Source organism: Etheostoma spectabile, chromosome 3, assembly GCF_008692095.1.
Source record: "Etheostoma spectabile isolate EspeVRDwgs_2016 chromosome 3, UIUC_Espe_1.0, whole genome shotgun sequence".
Lineage (NCBI taxonomy): Eukaryota > Metazoa > Chordata > Actinopteri > Perciformes > Percidae > Etheostoma > Etheostoma spectabile.
This window is the reverse complement of record NC_045735.1, coordinates 20,730,837-20,752,207: the sequence shown is the minus strand read 5'-3', so window position 1 is coordinate 20,752,207 and position 21,371 is coordinate 20,730,837. Positions and strand designations below refer to the sequence as shown.

The 21,371-nt window shown below is 38.5% G+C and overlaps 1 protein-coding gene across 1 annotated transcript; it reads left to right on the top strand.

Annotated features, from left to right (window-relative positions):
• The first annotated feature begins 246 nt into the window (after positions 1-246).
• Positions 247-19,899, top strand: wdr95 (WD40 repeat domain 95). The gene is made up of 30 exons (XM_032509702.1): positions 247-473; positions 863-1,151; positions 2,136-2,159; positions 2,320-2,373; positions 2,463-2,546; positions 2,712-2,777; positions 3,822-4,052; positions 5,018-5,103; positions 5,223-5,315; positions 5,397-5,442; positions 5,537-5,583; positions 6,437-6,554; positions 6,721-6,790; positions 7,179-7,419; positions 7,501-7,606; positions 8,977-9,128; positions 9,424-9,526; positions 9,685-9,791; positions 9,862-9,941; positions 10,037-10,091; positions 10,179-10,224; positions 10,618-10,677; positions 14,386-14,548; positions 14,651-14,746; positions 14,849-14,907; positions 15,548-15,680; positions 15,785-15,824; positions 16,230-16,318; positions 18,476-18,660; positions 18,980-19,899. Exons 1-30 carry the CDS (start codon positions 406-408, stop codon positions 18,989-18,991), a joined length of 3,003 nt encoding a protein of 1,000 aa, XP_032365593.1. The 5' UTR covers positions 247-405; the 3' UTR covers positions 18,992-19,899.
• The last annotated feature ends 1,472 nt before the right edge of the window (positions 19,900-21,371 follow it).

The window sequence follows — 21,371 nt, the reverse complement described above, 5'->3', positions numbered from 1 at the left end:
TTACTTTATAAATGTAGTTAAAAATAAGGTAGCTCATTATGACAGGTGGGAAATATTGATCAGAATGGACTACGTCATCTATAAATGTGGTTAATGTATTAAAGTATAATGTAAACTGTGCATTTTATTGTTTATTTTAAACGAGATTGAACATGGCTTTAACAAAGATATTTCTCTCTTTGTAAGTGCAGCCTTCTGTCTTTGGTGTAGCCACAGTTGTCACTCTTGGTATCTTAGTAACCATGGGGCCACCTGCTCTGCTCAGGTGTAATGTTCGAGCGAGTGTCAGGTAGACTAATGTGAGATCTGTCTTATTAACATCTGTTTGGATGTCTGAGGAAATGTGCTGCGCCAAATTCTGCTTTTTACATCACATCACTCTTTAAGATACAGCCTCTAACAAGGATGCCATTTGGCAAAAAGACCCGCTCTTCTTCAGTTTCAGGGAGATTAGAAACCCAACATGCGACCAGGTAATCTGCTGCTTTGTTTTTCTCCTTATTACCAGTATAAAATCACATGTTTTTGTTGAGTTTTGTTAATACCAGTTTTAGCTTAAGAGTTGTAATGTCTGGAAAAGGGATAATGGGACCATAGGTTGAGGCCTTGCCCTGTCATATTCAGATAATGTTTACTGTTGTCATGATGCTTGAGTTCCATCCGTGGCAACACGGAGCAGTTGCCGTGTAGTACAGGAACCTGGAACCTACACTCCTGAGATGAAATAAATTGATAAGTAGTTTACACTCAAAAAAGTCTGTAACCATGTTGACTACCCTGCACCAAGTAATAGTAATGATCAATAACTGCACTAAAGGAACAGGGCATGCATTTAATCAAAACAACATCTCAAATCCTCCAGCATGCTCTCTGAACTGTGGAGTGCAGAGGACAGGACGAGAAGCACTTCTGGGCCAGGCTGTCGGGGTAAGAAAATCACAGATGACTTCTCAGCACACAGACGAGTGGGTGTCAGCGAGGACAGACAACAACAGCCTGAATGGTTGGTTCGAGAGCTGCTGAGACAGAACAGGCGGAGACATTCTGTCACACTTGGAGATGAGGTTCAAATCATGAGACGACAACGCAGTATTGACTTAACTCTCAGACTCAGCAGCCTCAAGGTACACAACACATATTTAAATGTGAAATCATGAAAGTAAATGTGAAATATTTCAACCTAGTTCTGCATCTGAAAAGTTGGAAAATTCGGCTTATTTTACTGCCATGGATTTGAATCCTTTCTTATTGAGTCTTCGTTCTCAAAGTTGCTGCTTTTGGCCTCAAGGTGTCACTAGAGTGCTACATTGGTACACTTACCATTTTACAGCCTCTTTCCAAAGTGCTTAAACTCGACTGAAGCATATCTCACTCACAAGGTGAACCGCAGAATAAATGTAAGGTAATATCAAAAGTGACATTTTAAATCATGTTGATGATCAATTTCCTAGCAGTATGACAATGCATCGGGCAGGACAATCTGTCCCACAGCCAGGATGTCCATGTTTCAGGCCACAGCAAAACAAATATAGGTGCTGGGCCAACTACTTAAAAGGACCCCTGTATATTCAAATTAAAGCTTTCAAGCCGACAGGAATGAAGGAATGATGTAGGAGGCTGGAATTTCAGTTGCAGATGTCAGTCACACTCCTGCTTAATGTGATGAGCAATATGCCATGACAGATTAAAAAGAACAGGCTCAGGAGTTCAAAGTTATGCAGTTCTAATGAAGGGATTTGGAAAGCAGTCGAGGTTATGTGAACACTTTCAGTACTTCCATCTCTTTGACTGATAAAACAATTATCTCTGCATTTCAGCAGAGATACCGCGGGGAACCCTTGACTCTAGTTACATCCGTGAGGAATTAGGCTGTTTATCCCTGTTATTTATTAATGATAGTCTGGTTTGAAGAGTGTCATGGATCAAGGACCTGTTGCTAGGAAACCGGGGCAAATTGTAGAGGGGCCATTAACACCATGAGAGCATGGCCCGTCATCAGGCCTTGAGTAAGCATCTCAGAGACATATCATAGCCGGTGATGGCTTGCAGTGACCTTTACAGATAGTCATGAATACTCAGAGGTGGAGCCCTAATCATGTGTGTTGATAATTACAGTCTTAATATCTCCTCTCTAGCACTCAGACTATGTGAACTGCCTGGTGAGTAGACTGAAAAAAATTGGAAGGAGCATTTTTTGCCAGTAAAACTTTATCACTGGTATTTATTATGCTATTTTCTTAGAATATTCATTATCAACCTGTCATATGGATTGGCTCATGTCATCATCATATAATGTCCTCATTCTTCCTTTCCAATAAGATTGATGAGGCGATATCACTCGACAACCTCCAGAAACTGAAACTAGCATTTGAGGTACTGTATAAACTACATCTTTTTTTAAATCTCACTGACAGTCTGACTATTCATTTCTGGAAAATTTGATTCTATTTTTCCCTGTTAAGGATTTTGAAGCGGGTGGCTTGAGATCCATTGATGCGAAGAATTTTGGCCGTGTAGTAAAGAAGTGTTTGGGTTTGCCGAAGACAGTAAGACAGTGTGACATTTCTCTTTATATCTTACTGCCTCTCTCTCAGATTCTCACATCCCTGCATTCTCTGTGTCTCACTTCTTTGCAGTTGTCAACAAGCTTACCCTAATAATTGACAATAAATGTCATTGTTCTTTATTCTTTTGTTTTTTGAATTTCACAGAGCAATGCACAGATTCAAGGGTTATTTAAGAAGATTGATTATTCAGGCCAAGGAAGGATTTCATGGGTGAGATGAAATTCATATTTGTTTCCTATGGAGCATGCAGCTCTTTAGTTATGCCTCTCATGCATGCTAAAACCAGAAATTTGCAATAAAAACGTTAGGCCACTATGAAATGTGTCAGGGTTATTTTGACAACTTTAATGCAGTAAGGATTTGTAGCAAGTGTAACTAGGACTCACCAGCTTTTCTAATGCAAAGTTGACTGTGCAATAACACATTTGTCTTGAATTGACTCAAGGGAGATTGTTTCCCAAGTGATAGTCTGCATTACATTCACTCTTGACTCTTAACTTAATGATCTTGTCAGTGTTTTTTCTTTGGCTGGGTAACTAGTCGATTTTAACAGGTTTTATGGATTGTTAAGCTGAAAAATAACGTCCTGGTTTGCAAATTTTAAAGAAGAGATTGAAAGATATTTCCAGTTATCTGGTGTAACACTGGAATATGTTTTTTTATTTTTTTATTTGCAGAGTTAATTTTACAACTGCACTCACAAAGGTGTATTTTCCCATGGAGATAGGGGATACATGTCTGCCAAAATGATCAAAATAGTAGTTTTATACAATAATTGAACATCAATCAAATATGAAATATTAGACAGTGAAGTATGAGGTCTCATACAAAACAAAAATCTGACTTTAAATAAGGTTAGTAAATTAATAAAAGGCTACAGCAAAAATAAAATTTCTATTTTTGATTGATAGAATGTATCTATAAATATAGAAGACAATCAAAAGTAAACACTTATCGCCAACATGATCCCTGATGTCTCCACCATTTCTATACTATACTATTGACTATTGTTGATTTGAAAAGCATGTTGTGATAATTTGTAGATTGATATGCATAGTTAAAATGTAGACAATAACGTCATCATCTACTGTGCACACTTTCATTTTTCTTTTCTTTTTTGAAGCCTTTTGTGTTGCCTGTACTTAACTAAACCTAGGCCCTTGCACATATAACCATGATGACATCTTGTGACTATCAACATGCAAGCTAGTCAGCCTGAACATTACCCACTTAACACAAATTCATGTGGCGCAGGGCGATTTCAGCAAACACATGATACAGGAGTACAAAGAGAGGCAGGAAACTGCAAGACGCAGTAAGCAGGTGGCTTTCACCCTGCCAGCCACTATGAAGGCGTTGTGTCATGGCATCCCCATCATCAACATCCACTCCACCCATGATGAGACCGTCGTGACAGTGCGAGAAGACGGGGTTGTTTGCTACTGGAGCCCTGAACTTAAACCACTCAAGACCAAAACCATGTTTGTACGTTTTCACTTTTGTACATTTACCTGAACACTTTAAAGATACGTCTGGTGTCATTCTATATTTTTCTTATTGTCAACTAATCCCTAGTCTAGCATTGCCAGACCTATCTCCACAGTGATGTGGAGTAATGTCTGGCTACACCACAGATACATTCTGGGATAGGAGAAAAAAACCCGCTTTGGCTTGTTGTTTTGCGTTTCTTCAAAACAATCACAAGCGACGGTTGCTCTGCAAAATGGTCTCGGGCAGGAACTTGTTTTGGTGGAACATTTGCACCTCGCAAAAGAAAACGCAACATACAAAATTAACTGAAGTTAACTCTTGACACAATACAGCCATGTGAGCTATTTAAATTAGCTGATACATGGTCAAACCTTATTTAAAGGTTGTTGTTGTTGTTACCCATAGCAAAGAGATTTTGAGAACGGCAACACACAGAGAACGGAAGGAGAGGGGTAAAGCCTGACATTTGGCGCATAAGCCACATCTCGGATTTCATCCTGGAATTATACTTTGCATCCAGACTAACAAATCTTACATACAGATCAAAACCAACGTGTATTACTCAATCTTTCAATACCCTGTCTGTGGCAGTCAAGCCCCAAGCCCACTGGTTTCTCCTGAATACACAAATCTAAACATATATATAGTGCAACAGCATAGCTCATCAATGTAGTTTTTGGACAACATTGGAGCCAAACTTTGCTTTTAATATTGTCCATATGTATAGAAGGTTTAAGATGATTGTTGTTTTTTTTGTATGTATAGTGATGACAAAATATATCATTATATACAGTATACACTGTATTCAGTAAGCATACTATATTATATACTCTATTTATTAGCATCTCACAGCTGAAGCTTCACAAATATTCTTTATAGTCTAGAATTGTATTGCATTAAATCTACCTCTACCTATAAAACGAGTGTTTGTGACATATTGATTTGTTCCTATCTCACAGAAGCAAGGACCTGCAAATCGGAAGTCAAAGTGGGCAAGTGATTTTACTCTGATGAAAGAGTTCAACAAGCTGATGATTGGAACGGGGTAATACAGTAAACAAAAATGACTTAGGATTTATCGCGTACATTGATTAAGCTTACTCTTACTGCAGGTTCCAGACTATTCTAGCTTTGTTTATTGTGTGTGTCTTGATAATCTCGCAGGGACAGAGAGATCCAACTTTATGAGCTTTCCACTCTGGAGCCTTATTGCCAGATCAATGCACTAGACACTGTGCCTTTGACATTAGACTACGGGTGAGCAACATAACTGCATGTTAACATTTGTTCCAAATGTCACAAAGAGTCACATTAATGGTTTGTTTTTTCCCTCAATAGCTACACTGGCCCTGATAAATGTTGTGTTCTGTATGGAGACATGGAGGTAGGTCCTTTTGTCCTAACCTGATCCAATTCTCAAACAAGAATAATTAATTATAGTCCAACAGATTAATACTGGCGGAGGTTACTTCTTTCAGGGATGTGTGACTATCATTTTAATATCCTGTGTTGGAGATACACTCAGGTAATTGTGCTTTTCTAAATACTTACTACACACATGCACTCTTATTTCAGTTATTCAATTACCCTTATACAAATGTTGAATTCCCTAATGTTCATAATTCAATTTTCATATTTTCTTGAAAATATAACAATATATTGGTTAAATCACAAAAATATGAAATATTGAGCTTTGATAGGCAGATTTCTGGAGCAGTATAAGGAGATATGTGTTTGCCTTCAATCACATTGAGTACTAAAATGTGTCCAATTCAGTAAGAATATTGTGCATTTATTAAGTAGCTATTACTGAGAGATGTATGCCGCTGCATATTAGATTTTAGCTGTGTAATTCAAATTTCTTTAAATTTTATTAAAGCAAATGTATTGGATTTTTTAATTCTCCCAGGCTATACTGTACAAACCTTTGGGAATGTGTCATGCAGTATATTAGTTGTTCCACTGAGTCAGTACTTCATTGATTGGTAGATCATTGAATTGTACCAGTATCCTGGCCAATTCCATTTAAAAAGCTATTTTGTGTTTCTCTTCTTTCATTTAATGTGGCACATTTGAATGTATTCACAATGAAAGCACATGAACACATTATGTGAGATTGACAAATGGAGTGTCTTTCACAGTAGGGATTGTGCACTATTTTGGTTATAGCAGATAGTCTATGGACTCTGAACTACTACTGAAAGCCAGATAGGCAGTCGACTATAACAGAGACTTCCAAATGTGGTGAAAATTATACCTTTGCTTACTATATGTGCCCCGCCAATCAAATAAATTAGATGTATTGCACAGGCTTTGTGTCTCAGAAAATATGACACAGTTTCATGCCTGATTGCACGTCTCAACCTTTCTTTTTCTAGACTATGGAATAAATTACCAAAGATTGAAAATATGCCCAACATAGCAGTTGACAATGCAGTGCTTTCCCCGAATGTGACATTTGTCAGATGGAAGGTTCATCAGGACTGGGTAACACAGGTGACATTTTACCTTTCCACTTCCCTTACAAAGAAATTAATTTAAGTTTAGCCAAATGACATATAACAATATCTGCAAAAGTTGTATTACAAGTTGTGTTCAATGGTGTGGCATTTTAAATCCTGAAACAGACAAGCAAGCAACTAACTCTTCTCTCTAACTGTAGGCAAAATATTTTCAAGGTTTTCAAGCTGTTGTCTCCTCATCAAATGAAGAACCTTCCTCCCTCGTTATAGGTAAATTAATAGACCTAAAACACAAACTTATGTCTGTTTTTACATCTGCATATTCTCCGTGACTGACTTAAGACTCCAATAAAAAGGGATGAATGTGGAAAATGATGATGAAAAAGGCATTTGGTCCTTTAACTCTACAGTGTGCATTAATTAAACTGGGTATTGAACATAACTCAGCCTGGTGGGAGAGCTGTGGGGGATGACTCATGATGACTCATATCACAAATTCACCAATCAATACCAGCATGTGTGCATGGTTTGCCATGTCCACTTGCCAGTTTTGTCATTTGTTCAGATAATTGCTTACCCTTTCTCCACGAAGCAGGTTTGATCGATGCTCACACACATGGCCTGGCAATAAAATGTTTTTTTTTTTCTTCTTCTTGAGGCTGTGTGCTGCCTTTAACAGACGCTGAGCAGCAGCTGGGTGAGATCAGGGAGGCCTGCTATGAAGGTAAGACCAAGAAGGTCCAACTGAGCTGGACTCCACAGCGCCGGGCAGCACATGACCAGACCGTTTTCAGCATTTACAAAGGTGTCAAGACCTTTGACCTTTGTCAGAAGCACAGCTTGCTGGTTACTGGAGGCATGGACCGACTCATACGCATGTGGAACCCACATTTTTCAGGGTGAGGAGCCAAAAGTCAGTTGTCTTTAAGACAAATTAACATGAAGGCCTCCTCCTCTTGATTCTGTTTTTATTTTTTCAGGAACCCAACTGGCATTTTGAAAGGACACTCTGCTCCCATCATCCACCTCTGCATCTTCTCAGAGGACAGTCAGATCTTCTCTGTCTCCATAGACAGAACCGTGAAAGTAATTCATGGCTCAATTTTGTTCCAAAACAGCAGTTCCCAAACTTTTTAGGCAACGCAATCCTTTCTACATCCTGACCTGGTTGATGCACCCCCAATTCTTTTTTGATTTTTTCTTTTTATGGCCAAATTAAATTAATTGGCTTACATTGACTTACACTGCATGCTTTGTATTCAGGTGGCGACATATATAAGAGGGCTTCACACAGCTGTTAGCCAGAACCTCCCTGCACACCACACACTGTGGCTTTGGGCAATCTGAATCGCCAGTCTAAGTGAAACCTGGACCCAAATAAGTTTCATCATATTTCCTTTGTTTTCTTCCAGTCTGATGCCCAGTCTCATTGCCTCTTTCCCCTAATTGCCTGGAGGATGAGCATATGTCCTCTTGATTTGCCTGTGCTCTCTGATCCTCCTTTGCTGTCTCTTTCTCAGTCTCCCACTCAGTTTCTTCTACTGGTCTCGGTCCTTCCAGCCTAACGCATCTCTCATTCTCTCTCCTCCAATTCCTCAGTCTCTGTCTTTCTAGCTCCTTTTTCATGATTTATAACTTTAGATGTCCCACCTGACCGTTTCCCTGATTTTAGCCAGTTGTGCATATTTGCGTAAATAAACTATTTCAGCTAATAAGCATAGACATAGGTAACGTTAAAGCTAGCAATGTTACCCTACATGTACATTATGTAAAGACAAGCTGACTGGCAGGAACTGAAGTGCATTTTGGATACACTTATTCATTTATTAAAATGTAAGTTTTTAATTTAAAATTTATAACGCAAAGTTTACAATTTTAGGTTTTATTTCATGGAAAATGCCACTAAAAAGTATTGGTATAGTTATTACTGTACACCATTACATTTTCCTCTCTCCTCAAGGGTTGCGCACACCATACTTTTGGGAATTGCTGTTCTAAATGAACCAAAGAAGTACAGAATTCACATTGTTTATGCATTCACCACTGTGAACATTTTAACCAGCTGTAGTGAAAATGCATTTATACAAGTTTTCAGTAAAAGTTTGAGACACATTTTACAGTACTTTAGTTTTAGTTAATTTCACTCTGACATGTATAATCAGTTTATAAATCTGATGTTTAATTGAAGATTAAACTACAGAATAAATTAGCTCTACCCCAACCAGCTACAATGTTGGAATGCTGCTTACATAGGTTATTTATAATGACGCCGTAGTATAATATAACACAGACAGGAGCCATTTTGCATGCTAAGTTTAGTAATTTGAGACTTCTAAGTACCCATTATTGCTAATGCTTCTGTACTTCTACTTGTAATGGAGTAGTTTGGTATTGCTTCTGCTTAGGTGAATTATGTGAAATACTTCTTCTATCGCTGTTCACTGTTCCCATTTCAGGTTTGGGATATTCAAGATCAGTGTTGCCTGTTTACAGCAGACCCCAAAGCCAGCGGGATTCATGGCGACATATCCGCATGCTCGTACTCCTCTGCTCTGAAATCCTTTTACATTGCAGCAGACTGTATGGCTGTGCTCTCCCTGAAGATAAGGTTGGCTGTCGTGCCTTTGTGCTTTATTCATCATATAACCCAATGTACTCTGAAGAAATTTTGAAAACATATTCCTCAACTGAACTAATTTAAGAATGATGGTTTGTGAAATTCTAAAATAACAAGACTGCTGAGTCTTTTGAAGATTTGCTATTGAGGGATTAACCTCTCATTTTCACCCAAAAGATGTAATAAAATGTAAAAATAACTAAGTTTTTTGTTTCTTCAGAAATGACTGCAGCAGTTTATTATTCATCTCCCTTTTATTGATTTTATTTTCTTTTGCCTCTGTAAGGCCACAACTTCACAGCCGTCTGACTGTTTCACATAATGAGACTGTAATGTGCTGCGGCTACAATGAGGAGTTTCGTCAGGTTGTCAGCTGCACTGAGGGATCTGTGAGTAAATATGTGCTTTACAACATCACACACGCAGATGACCCAACTTCACATTTCCACTGACATAATGAATCCAGCCTGTGTTAAAACAGGAACATAATCATATGTATCTGATGTGTAACAACTGTACAATTAACTCAAAATGTTCCTTGTTTCAGGTTGTAAAAGTCTGGGATTTTGACACTGGGCGTCAGGTTTTCGAGTTTGGAGGCACACACAACCTTTCTGCCATCACATGCATGACTTTTGACCCCAAAGGGAGGAGGTATAGAACATGAAGCAGCTTGTGAGTATAATATTTAGCCACTACTTCATGTATGTTATTGTGTTTGCAGACTTGTCACAGGTGGAAGAGATGGCTGTTTAAAGATCTGGAACTTCAACAATGGCCAGTGCCTAAAGACACTAAAGAAGGGTATGTATTGTATATCTTCATTACTTCCTCAAAACAAAAAGTTGGAAATACTATACTATCTAATAATTGTAAAAATCTTTCAATCTTTCCTGTAGATGGTGAATGTCATGAAGTGGGTGACTGCATCTTTCTGCAAGTTCACAGGAATGTGTGAGTAATGATGTGATATTTGCCAAGTGTTCTTGGCTCAGTGTACATTTGAATTCAAGTTGAGCTTGTGCAATTTTTTGTTTGAAGCTATGTGATGTCTGTCGGCCGGGACCGGATGATTGACATTTACCCAGTGAGTACAAAAGACACGAGTTCTTCTAGGTTTTATTTGTCAGTTGTGTGTCAGAAATCCCATTCCAATTATTTCTCCAATTCTTCCATCCCCCCCCATCATATCACATACCATTTGCATTTGTCCCCATTGTCATTACCAGCTGAACTCCATTCTGAAATAGCAAAACATCCATACTGATATTTCATGCTGTATATAGCCTGTTTTGAATTTCATTATAAACCCAGAAAGTAGTCTGCACATTTTTTGCTGCATGACACTTCTTGTCATTGTCTGGTTAATACGAATTTGAATGGGCTACAAGGATTTTCTACCAATAATGTTTCTGTTCCAAACATTACAAAATGTATTGATATTGAGATGTTGTCTGACTGTGCATCTGTATTTTGTCAGGACATACCAGAGGACCTTCATCACGTCCAGAGGCCGCAGCCTTCGTGGCAGGATGATCTGGTGATTAATGAACAGACAATTGTCTTGACAATAACTTTGAGAATAGATGTTCAGGCCAACCAAAATAATAAGGTAGGCCACTGTAGTGCAGTGGGCTCCGGCTGAGAGTTAGGATTCCCCCTGTGCCATTCATTCCAAGCAGATGAGATAACAGCGGTAGAAACATTGGATAGATCCAATCGTTATTTTTCCATTTCTAAAAAGCACAGCTCTCTGTGTTTAAAGTGACAAAAGGATAAATTAGTTTTTTTTGTTTGTGAACGGAATGCATGATCACAAATACATCAGGCAAGTGAGCTCTGTAGTTATTCAAATACCACTGTATTCATCTCATTTGGTTACTACTGTGAATTTTTATTTATAAAAATACTTTTAGAAAATTTGCATTTTTCTGGAAAGTAATGAAGTATTTTGACTTAAGTACAACTTTGAGGTATTTCAGGTGCTTTACCTAAAAGTTACCATTTTATGTCACTTTGCAGTTCCCCTCCACTACATTTCAGAGACAAATATTGTGCTTTTTTACTCCATATGATAGCGGTGATTACAAGGATCCAGATAACACAAATAAAACATTACTCAAGCCAGTAGTGTATAAAATATTTAAAAAAAACTCTGCAGTACACATTTAAACACTCATCATTGTGCATCATACAGAGGTGCTTGGCCAGTTCTGTCTGGCTCTGCCTCAGCCGTTGGTGCACCTTCAGGTCTGTAAAGATAAGGACGTACCGGCTGGTCGTGTGTTCATATTACACAGACACACGGAGGACACTGTAGCCTTTGGTCCAAAGATTTGATTTTGCTGATTTGCTAGAAATCTCAGAGAGAGATAGGTAACAAACTCTCCCTGATCTCTGCCCTACTGTCAAGCATTGCTTGCAGATTTCTTTCTTTTTAACTCAAGCAAGTCACCCCATCCCTTTTATTCTCCCCGTGTCCCATTTCTCTCAGGTTTCAGAATTTCTATTACAAACTGTGAAATGTTTTAGTTTTTTTGCTGTCTTCTTTTACCTATGCTGTATATATACTCATTTATATAGATTAATATAGAATGTTTTCTCCTAAACACATCATTGGTGATGCCCTCACATCACAAAGTTTTGATAAGTTTTTTTGCTTTGTCTAATCCCAGTGCAGCCAAGCTTTGGCCTGTCAGTTTACCTGTCGTTTGTGCAGGCTCTGCTCCAGAGAGTCTGAGCTCTTGCTGAAATATAAAGAAGCTTTTTATTAGAGATGGTCCGATACCATTTTTTGCTCCCTGATACTGATTCTGATACCTGAACTTGCGTATCGGCCGATACCGAGTACTGATCCGATACCAGTGTGTCATATATTTTATTATGTTTTAACAGCTGTTGACTACTATCCCTGTATGGATGTGATATGATTTCTATCTTTGTTGTCGGTCTGGCTCAAGTTAAAGGCTCAAACGATGAATGCCACAGAAATTTCTTTTTTTTATCCAGTTTGACAGTCAGTTATAACGAAAAAGAACATAAACAAACTACTTTAACATAGATTTTCTTTAGGGCTTTATTACTTGGTATCGGATGGGTGCATGAACTCCAGTACTTCCCAATACCAGCAAATGCCCTATGCACTCCCACCACAGTGTCTTATAGGGTAAGCACAACATTTGTCCACTGCAGCAACACATCTTCCACTAACAGCACCTTAAGAAATGCAGATGATTAGATCATCTAAAATGTCACAGTTTAGTAATCCAAGGCACGTCAGATATCTGACACCATTGGTATTCTTTAGGAATTCTATTTCTCATCATTGAGGATCTATATTTGGTGAATTGTGAAAGAAAACACTCATTTAATGTGAATGCCCAACCTTTAGACTACTATATTAAATTATATGTTATAATATATATATAACAACTATACTGTATCAATAAGCAAGACTCTCCAGCAATCCTAAAAGCTCTGTGAGGTGGTACTAAGGCAGGGGGAATTCGAGCTAAATGCTAATGTGCATTAGCATGCTGACGTTTAGCTGGTATAATGTTTACAAAACTCCCCATCTTAGTTTAGCATTGTTAGCATTTAATTTTTGCTAATTATAGGTAATGAATGCAGGTTAATGCTCTCAACACTGTCTCTTTAGTCCTCAATAATTTCACACAGACTAGAGTTCCTTTATTTGATTTTACCAGTATAAAGTGGGCGACTTCTTCTGACAGCATGGCAGTTCTCTCTCTACATGAGCTGTAGGAGGACAATTGATTCTATTGCTGTATGATCCATTGTAGGAAGTGTGGCTGAGTTCCCTTCCATCTCTGTCATTATGGCTGGAGGTTACACTTACCCCCAAAGAGGCCCATTAACAGAGCAGAAATAATGCATTACAGAGGCCAGTCAGGAACGTGACCCCTTTGATTATCTACAGAGCCACTCTTGGAATTGTTTTTCATTAATGGTCTGCAGGAGGAAGATCAATGGGTTGTTCTGTAGATTTAAGTGTCTTTCCTCTTTCTACCAAGCCTTGGGTTCACTGTGATTTTTCTCCAGATGGTCAGTATTGTGTTGCATGTCATTAATATTTTAAAACATTCAGCAGTTCAGCTAAACATTTTTGCTTGGTCTTTGCATATATTTGCATATATTGCACAGTAGTAATCAGTGCCTATGTCAAAATTGCCATTTGCTTTTCCTGATTTGTGTACATTTTAGAGTTGAACGATATTGACAAAATGTGATATTGCGATATTGATTATGAATATTGCGATATCCAGATTCATTTTGATATTTTTAAACGTATGGAAAAGGACTTAACTTAACGCAACACAGTGCATGCACACGCATGTACAGTAGAAAAACAATAAATAAAGAGCATGTCTACAGAAAAGGACAAATTAGAAACAATAGGAATGGGCATAATTATCGCAACACTTTCAATATAATATTGCACAATGTCATATTGTGATAACTATATTGAGTCAATATATCATGCAGCCCCTAGCACAGTTTCTTGTTGGCTCCGCGGAACTTATTCCTGTTGAGTTCAGTGAAGGAGCGCATGCTGTAAAGCACAAGATGGATTGCTTTGTCTCAATGTGAAATACAGTGGCAGGAGTCATGTTTGGCTCGTTTGAGATCCAAACAGTCAATTCAACAAGTGTGACACACTTTGCCAGAGTACTGTAAGACAAAGCAAGACTTCAATGTAACTTCTTTGAGATTCATACACAATCAAAACAATGTTCACCCACCAATCTCCCAATTGTTGAATAAGACTTCTTGGCTCTATTATAGACATCTCCTTGAAGTTTTGGTGCATACCTCTTCCTATTTATTCTGTGTGATGTGCAAACTCCTTGATCATTTCTTTAATTGGTATGGTTAAAATAGTGGGAAATATGCTATTTCGCTTTCACTTCCCTATTTGCACAGACCAAAGAAACAAGATATGTTAATTAGTATGCTTTAGAAGTGCTAGCTTTTTTCCAATAGGGTTCCCAAGAAGTATTTCTTTTGGTTTTGAAACTTTGTACTTTCCTTACCAGTGTAATCTTTGAAGCTTTGAACACATTTCTATGTGTGGTTAAAACATTGTTAAAACAAGTGATAGGAAGTGTAATACACTATATCTTTTTTACGTACAAACAAAGACAATAATCTTTCATACATTGGAAACTAATGGAAATAAAACTACTGTGGTTGAACTATTGAACTTCTTATCTTTGTCTTTCCTCAGAAAAATGGCCATAAGGATGACATCCTTTGTGTGGCGCAGTGCCCTCCATCTCTCATCGCCACCAGCAGCTATGATGGAGAGATAATAGTGTGGAATGTGGTGTCTGGACGTATACAGTGTCGGTTTGTCAGCCCTCTGCTAGCTGAACACCAAAATGTCGAAGGTGATTTTGAAAGCAACGCAAATGGCGAATATAGTCAATAAAACCTCTGATGTGTTCAGAACATTGCATTTGTTTGAGGTTTTTTTTTTGTCTGCTACACAGGACTGGATACAAGTGTTCCAAGCATCATTTTCCTAAAGAACTCCAAGTTACAGCACTTTTCCTCGGCTACAGCTCTGCTGTCGTCTGGAGCCATGGGTCAGTGTTAATAACAGCACTGATTACAGTGCATGATTGCATTTTACAACCTTTCACAATGTATTTCAATACACTGTTAATTATGTATTTTCTCTTTTTAAGGTTGCATAAATCTCTGGAACGTGCTCAGTGGAGGAAAATTTATGGGCAGCTTCAAAGCTGTAAGATATTTAACTCAAGATTTCTTGTTTCTCAGTTTCCCTGCTCTTACTTTTACCTTCAAAATGGCTGATTAAACAGTATAATGTGCACAGTTTACTTTTTTCTAGTTTTTTTTTAACAACCGGCAGGTACCTTCCTTGCAGCTACACAATGCAAAGCAGGGACTCTTAATATTAGGAGGTGGGTGAACATGGGGGCATGAAGCTAAATTACTGTAAAATGTGCTGAAATCCTCCGTAAGAAAGCAAAAATTGTGTTTTGAGGCTATTGAACATAAAGTGTTAATATTTTTCACAAAGACACAAAAAACCTTAAAACAGCATTTTTGCTTTGCTATTATAACCCACTTGCATTTCGTTACCTAGCAACAATTGCTCTTAACCATTTCAAGGTGCTTTCATGTGCTTTTCAAGTATTTTTGTTCCTTGATGATCAGTTTCTACAATTTGTTTGCCAGACATATGGTATTTTGAATGGAGTGGAGTCTGGACCTATGTATTAAATCTGTCTGCAGGGAGCGTAGCAGTTAGTCAGCCATAGCCAAATAATGAATAGAAATAGTTAACGTGTCAGTGCTATGACTGAAAAGCACTTAAACATTTCATTCTTTTTTCCATTTATTTATTATTCATTTTGCAGTCTCGATACCAACAAAAGATTACAAAACTGGCTAAAACAGACAAGGACATGCTGCTGTACGCTGCTGACCGAATTGGTTACATCTACGTTTACAACATGGAGAAGTTTGCCCCTGCACAAAAATCACCTAGAGGTTAGCTACATTATTTTCATTCCATTGACTGAAATAAGAAGAATATATGATGAGATACTGCCATCAGAACTGCAAAATGACATTGTTTTTTCACATTCATTCAGCTGAACACTTCTGGCGTGCCCACACCAGCAGAATTACTGGGTATGTAAAATACACAACATGTTTTACAACAGTCACATATGCATCTTGTCTTAAGTTTCAAATTGCTGGGCAACTGCAGTCAAATTAAACAATTAGACTTTGAGCTAAACCTTTAGCTTTGCATGGTACTTGAAAGTCCCCGTGGGTACATCCTTAGTGGAACCAATCCTTCTCAGTCTGAGGTGTCGTGGCAGCAGGAGCAGCAGAACTTCCTTCTGCTGCAGTACAGACAAAAAAGTATAGTAGAAACTGTGTGTGGGAAGGTCTTAAACAGACGAGCCGTATAGGCGAGATGCTGCCTGGGGTGCATCTGCCATCAGACATATCAGCAGAGTGGATGATTTAGAGTGTTCTGCCAGAAATGCCTTCTCTCATTTCATCTCATGTCTCTTTATTCTGGTCCAGCCTGCAGATTGTTGACAATGATCAAGTGGTGCTTACCTCATCCGCTGACTACACTGTGCGCCTTTGGAGTGCACATGGAGAATTCATTGGTTGGTGTCATTTTGCATCTGTCAATCCTTCTTTCTAGACATTAATAATGTTCATGCAAACCACATTAATCTTGAGCATGGTGCAGTGCTAAAGGTGGAAATGCTGTTATTTGTGGGCATGTTCCTTTCAGTGTGACGGTACACATGGCTGGATTAACCCACTAAGGGTAGAAATTAGCTAAGGGGCCCCAATGGTACCTCCTTCCTCCCACTCTGCATTGCCACCTCCATCGAGTAGGCTACAGTGCACACAGTAGACTACAGCTTACTTATATTTTGCCTAAAGCGCTGGTAAACAATTACTCATGTTACAATACTTCCTGGCTCCAGGTTTACAGTGTGGCAGTTACATTTTGGTACTCACACAAATAAAGTTAGGAATATGGACAATGTAAGTGCAATATTACATAAATTAGTGAATGTGTTAAGATCATAGACTGTATATTATTAAGATTTTTAACCAGGCCATTTAATCAGGTGGTGATGCAGGACCTAGATACCATAAATACCATAACATTGTAAGCAACAAACAAACATTTAAAATAATTACCACTGATCCGATGACACAGTGAACCTCTTGATTTCACGAGCCGTATAGTTCAACAGGAAGTCCCACTGCTCCAGCTGTTTGTGCCAAGCTAAACTTGCTGGCTGTAGCTTCATATTTAAAGAGGCGCTATGCAATTTTGGCAATTTCTTTGTTGTTTTCTTGCAGGTTTCTCTATAGAGCTCAACGTACAGCTTCGGAATACATATTTGACAACACTGTTGTAAAAAACTTGTTGGCGACTCCCCCTCCCTTCCATCTTCTCCCTCTGGTCATGTGCATTTGTTTTCAAAGAAGCCGGCCAAAGCACGGAGCCATGCCTACTGAGGTAGACAGCTAGTAAGCCCGTAACAGCGATCCTAATAAAAACCTTTACAGACAATAGCAAACATCCTGAGGTCACAATAACAAGGAATACAAAGATTAAACACAGTTTATCCCAAAGATACTTAAGATACAGACAGTAAGTGCAACAGCAGTAACACCAGGTCAGCATCAGATTTGCAGGCTTCTGTTTAAGTTGTCGCCATTCTGAAAACACAGGTGGGATATTTACTCGTGTCTGACTCCTCCCTCAGTCAGTCTGCCATTTCCTCTTTATCAGTCCCACCAACAATGCTTTCCTAGCTTTCTGCGTCTTTTTTGCTGGCTCAGCCATGACAACAGTGTGAAAAACTCCATCGCTACCTTGTTCTTATAGCTAGACGGTTCCTGAATGTGTGCTGTGCCGTAAAGCAATTTGTTACATCAGGGGCTCTGATATCATGCTATCTTGCCGGCCTAAAGTTGCAAGGGTGGTTTTTCCGCTCACAGATGCTAGGGGGGAACGAGACGACCACCATTTAACTTGCAAAAAGTCATATAACTATTCCAATGACTCTGAAGCTGTTCAGTTAAGTAAATGAACCTAAAAATTTTTAAAAAATTCCCCTTTAATGTACAACCTACAGAGAGTGGTATCAATCTTCTCATCCATCTCTTGTATTTCCCAAAATGTTAAACTATTCCTTAAATCAGCTGTTATCGACCTCGTTGGTAGTCCAGCCTTGGCGTACATCCACTACAACTCTTCTCTAAATGCTTTTTAATGATCAAGGGAAGAGTGTGATCCCATTTTGAGACATCCGCTTTTTGAAATACTGCATCCATAGCTTCTACAAGATAACTGGGCAGAAAGCAGATCAGTTTAATTTGTGTATGACATTATTTGTCTTTGTACAGTAATGATCTGTTTTGTTGTAGAAGTTAGTGAGCTTCTATCTTGATATTTTAACACCTTTTTAAGAAATAGTTGCATGTAAGGAAATGCCATTGATGTTTTTATGTACCTATGTACAATAACCTGCTGTAAAAATATTCTTTAAAAAAATAATTTGGCATTTTATTTTTCAACACTTTGAAAATAAAGCTCCAGTGTCCCTGTGTGTCTGTAGGCAACCCTTTCTCACAGCAGTTTGTTAAATTACGGGGTGTACTGCAGATAAATGATTTCAAACGGATTCAGACATTGTGACATTTTAAGAAGCCACAGCTTTGACTCTGTCACATTCCTTCAGCACCATGCCGTGCAATTTGGAAAAACACTGAAAAGGAAAATGCTTTGTCCACAGGGACTTTTGGGCAGCCTGAGAGCTGGAGCGTCCACGTCCCCTCCTCGTGGAAACATCCTGCTGTCCCCTACCAGGTTCTGATTGATCCTCTGAGTATGCCTGATCATGAAATTCTGAATGTACAAACACGTCTTTCTGATGCCATCAATCCTGACAAGACTGGGGCTCATCTAGGTGAACTAAAGGTGAGATGCATTTCTTTCATGATCATTATCTGTGATGGGCAGTTATATTATATATGTGTCTCTCTCCGTCTCTCCCCCCTCCAAATGTTGAACTGAACTGATCTTTGCCTGCTCCTCTTGCGGCATTATTGCAGTCAGAGACACTCAGTAAGCTGAGACTTCCCCCAACATCCATCAGCCACACACGTTGAGGAAGATTAAAAGTACATTTTATCCAGAGACCGGCTGAGTTATAACCATTACATCAGCAAAGACTGTATATGAGTCTTCCACCAGCCTCATCTAAAAAAGAGTGAGTGTGTCTTCTTTTGCATTTCAGGCTCTGTCATGAAACTGTCAGGCATACTAACAAGCTATCGAACCACTGGGCTCTGAAAGGCTTTTATGCTGTGGAGCCACCAAACATCGGTGTAAGACCTAACCTCTTATAAGCAACACTGAAGAACTGCAGTCAACTAAATACCATGAAACAGCATTGATTACAATTACGGAGCTGGATCATTGCAGCGTATACTTTCATAAAGACAAAGCAAGGAACATTTTGAAAGAATGAAATAATAGTGAGAATGTGGGCTTTATGTAATCATACGCGTTTCTGGCTTTTGCAACAACAGATCATGTGAAGTAAATCAATGAAATGAATGTGTGAAAATGTGGATTGCAACATTAAGGGGCTTTGAACAGAAGAGGATAAGTATTGAACTGAGTACTAAATAAATCTAAATTGCTTTTTTGGAGTGCTTTTACACAAATCAATAAAAACTTTGTCATTAAAGCATAACTCTCAACAAAATGCAACCTAGGGTATTTTTGTGAATGTACCTGAGTCAAACTTTAGTTTAAAAGCATAATTACGACGGAGGCGTCACTTTCAAGATTCACCGGATTATAGTTTTTGGGTCAAATGGCCTTTTGAATGTGAGTGCTAGGCTCTTGCATCAAAATCAACACTTTTAAAACACTAAGAAGGTTCAACACAACATAAAACTTTGCTCCACGTTTTAGGGTCTCTACACATAAACTGCAGCATTGAGAACATTGTTTGTATACACAAAGTTTACTATAAAGAAAGGTTTTAACAACTCACTGTAGCTGTCCAGTCCCCGTCCATCTCAAAGCAAGTCAAAAATAGTCGAGAGAGGAGAGAAAAGATGGAGAGCTCCTAAAGCTTAGCCCCATATAAATGCACGGATAATTTCTTGATTTGTCTTTAGTGAAAAACAATATTGACCTTGCAGTAGCCTACAAGGTCAATATAGTAGCCTCATAAAAGAATGACATTACCTCCCATGGAGTCCTTTCATTTGCAGATTGACTCTTTTTGACTGGCAAAGATGCCTGCAAGCTAGTCTGAGTAAACCCCGCCCACTCTGCCGCCAATTTGATTTCTCCCTGCAGCTCGGGCTGGAAACCTGCACGTTTAATTCTCCTGCTTCAGTTCACAATTTTGTGGGAACCAATCACAAACTGGCTTTTCTACCTGGCGCACTATCGGCGGGTTTAACACGATGATGATAGAGAAGCAACCAAGCAGCTTCTTGTTTACATTCAACGTAGCGGCCAGTGAACGCCACCAAAACGTAGCAACCCGTTGATGCCTCTGTCTCTTCTATGTCGCCCGGATTGTTGCTCTGATTGGTTGAAGGACTATCCAATTGCGTGCAGAGTCATTTGAACTATGCCCGTTGGTCACAAAAATACAGAGCACACTCCCCAGACCAACGCTCAATCTCAAATCTATTGATCTTGGCTTGGTCTGGTGATAGCCAGACTAGCTGCGAGCTTAAACAACAACAGCTACATGACTTGTTCAACACCTTTCTTTCTAGTAAACTCTGTGTACACAAACAATGTTCTCAATGCTCAAGTTTTTGTGTAGAGCCCCTGGTGATACTTTGAGCAAAGTTTCATCTTGTGTCAAGACTTCTTTGTGTTTTAAAAATGTGTGATGTTTATGTTATCATAGAAGTGCCTCTAGCACTCCCATTCAAAAGGCCATTTGACTAAAAATTGAGAATATGGTAAATCTTAAAAGTGGCGCTTACGTCCTAATTATGTTTTTAAATGAAAGTTTGACTCGGGTACATACAAATTTGATGACTAGCTAGTGAACATAGTGGAGCATTTAGAAGCTGAAAAGCCAAATATATTTCCCTTAGGAGTTGGTGGAGACCAAAACAGAGTTAAAAGGTGAACTTTCATTCAGTCACAAACAAGATTACAAGTAAATGCTTATGTTGGTCTATGCCTGCTGGATTTATAAATAGGCAGCATGTAGTCGTATCAACTTTAAGATGATAATATTTCTGTTGTTTAAGTCTTGTTTCAGTAGCCCCTAGTGGTCAAAAATATACATATAAACAACAACAACAACAATAGGTAATGCAGGTTTCATTGTCAAAAATCCTTTTTTCATTAATTCTTTAACTTTTACTTTCTTTTTGAAGAATAACTGAGATAAAGATATTACTTTTCAGAAATCTAGACCTGAATGGAAAATATATGAGTATCACATCCCTTTCTAGTTTGCATAATACATAATACTTTTTCTTCGAGAGATGATGTATTATCTGTGTATTAAATGTATTATCAAGGATCTTGTGAAGTTGCTCAGGCATACATTGCATTATTAATAAAAGTCTGCATACTTTCACATTTGTCATCCTTACATTTTTCATTTATACATGACAAACATTATGTAATGCCATTGT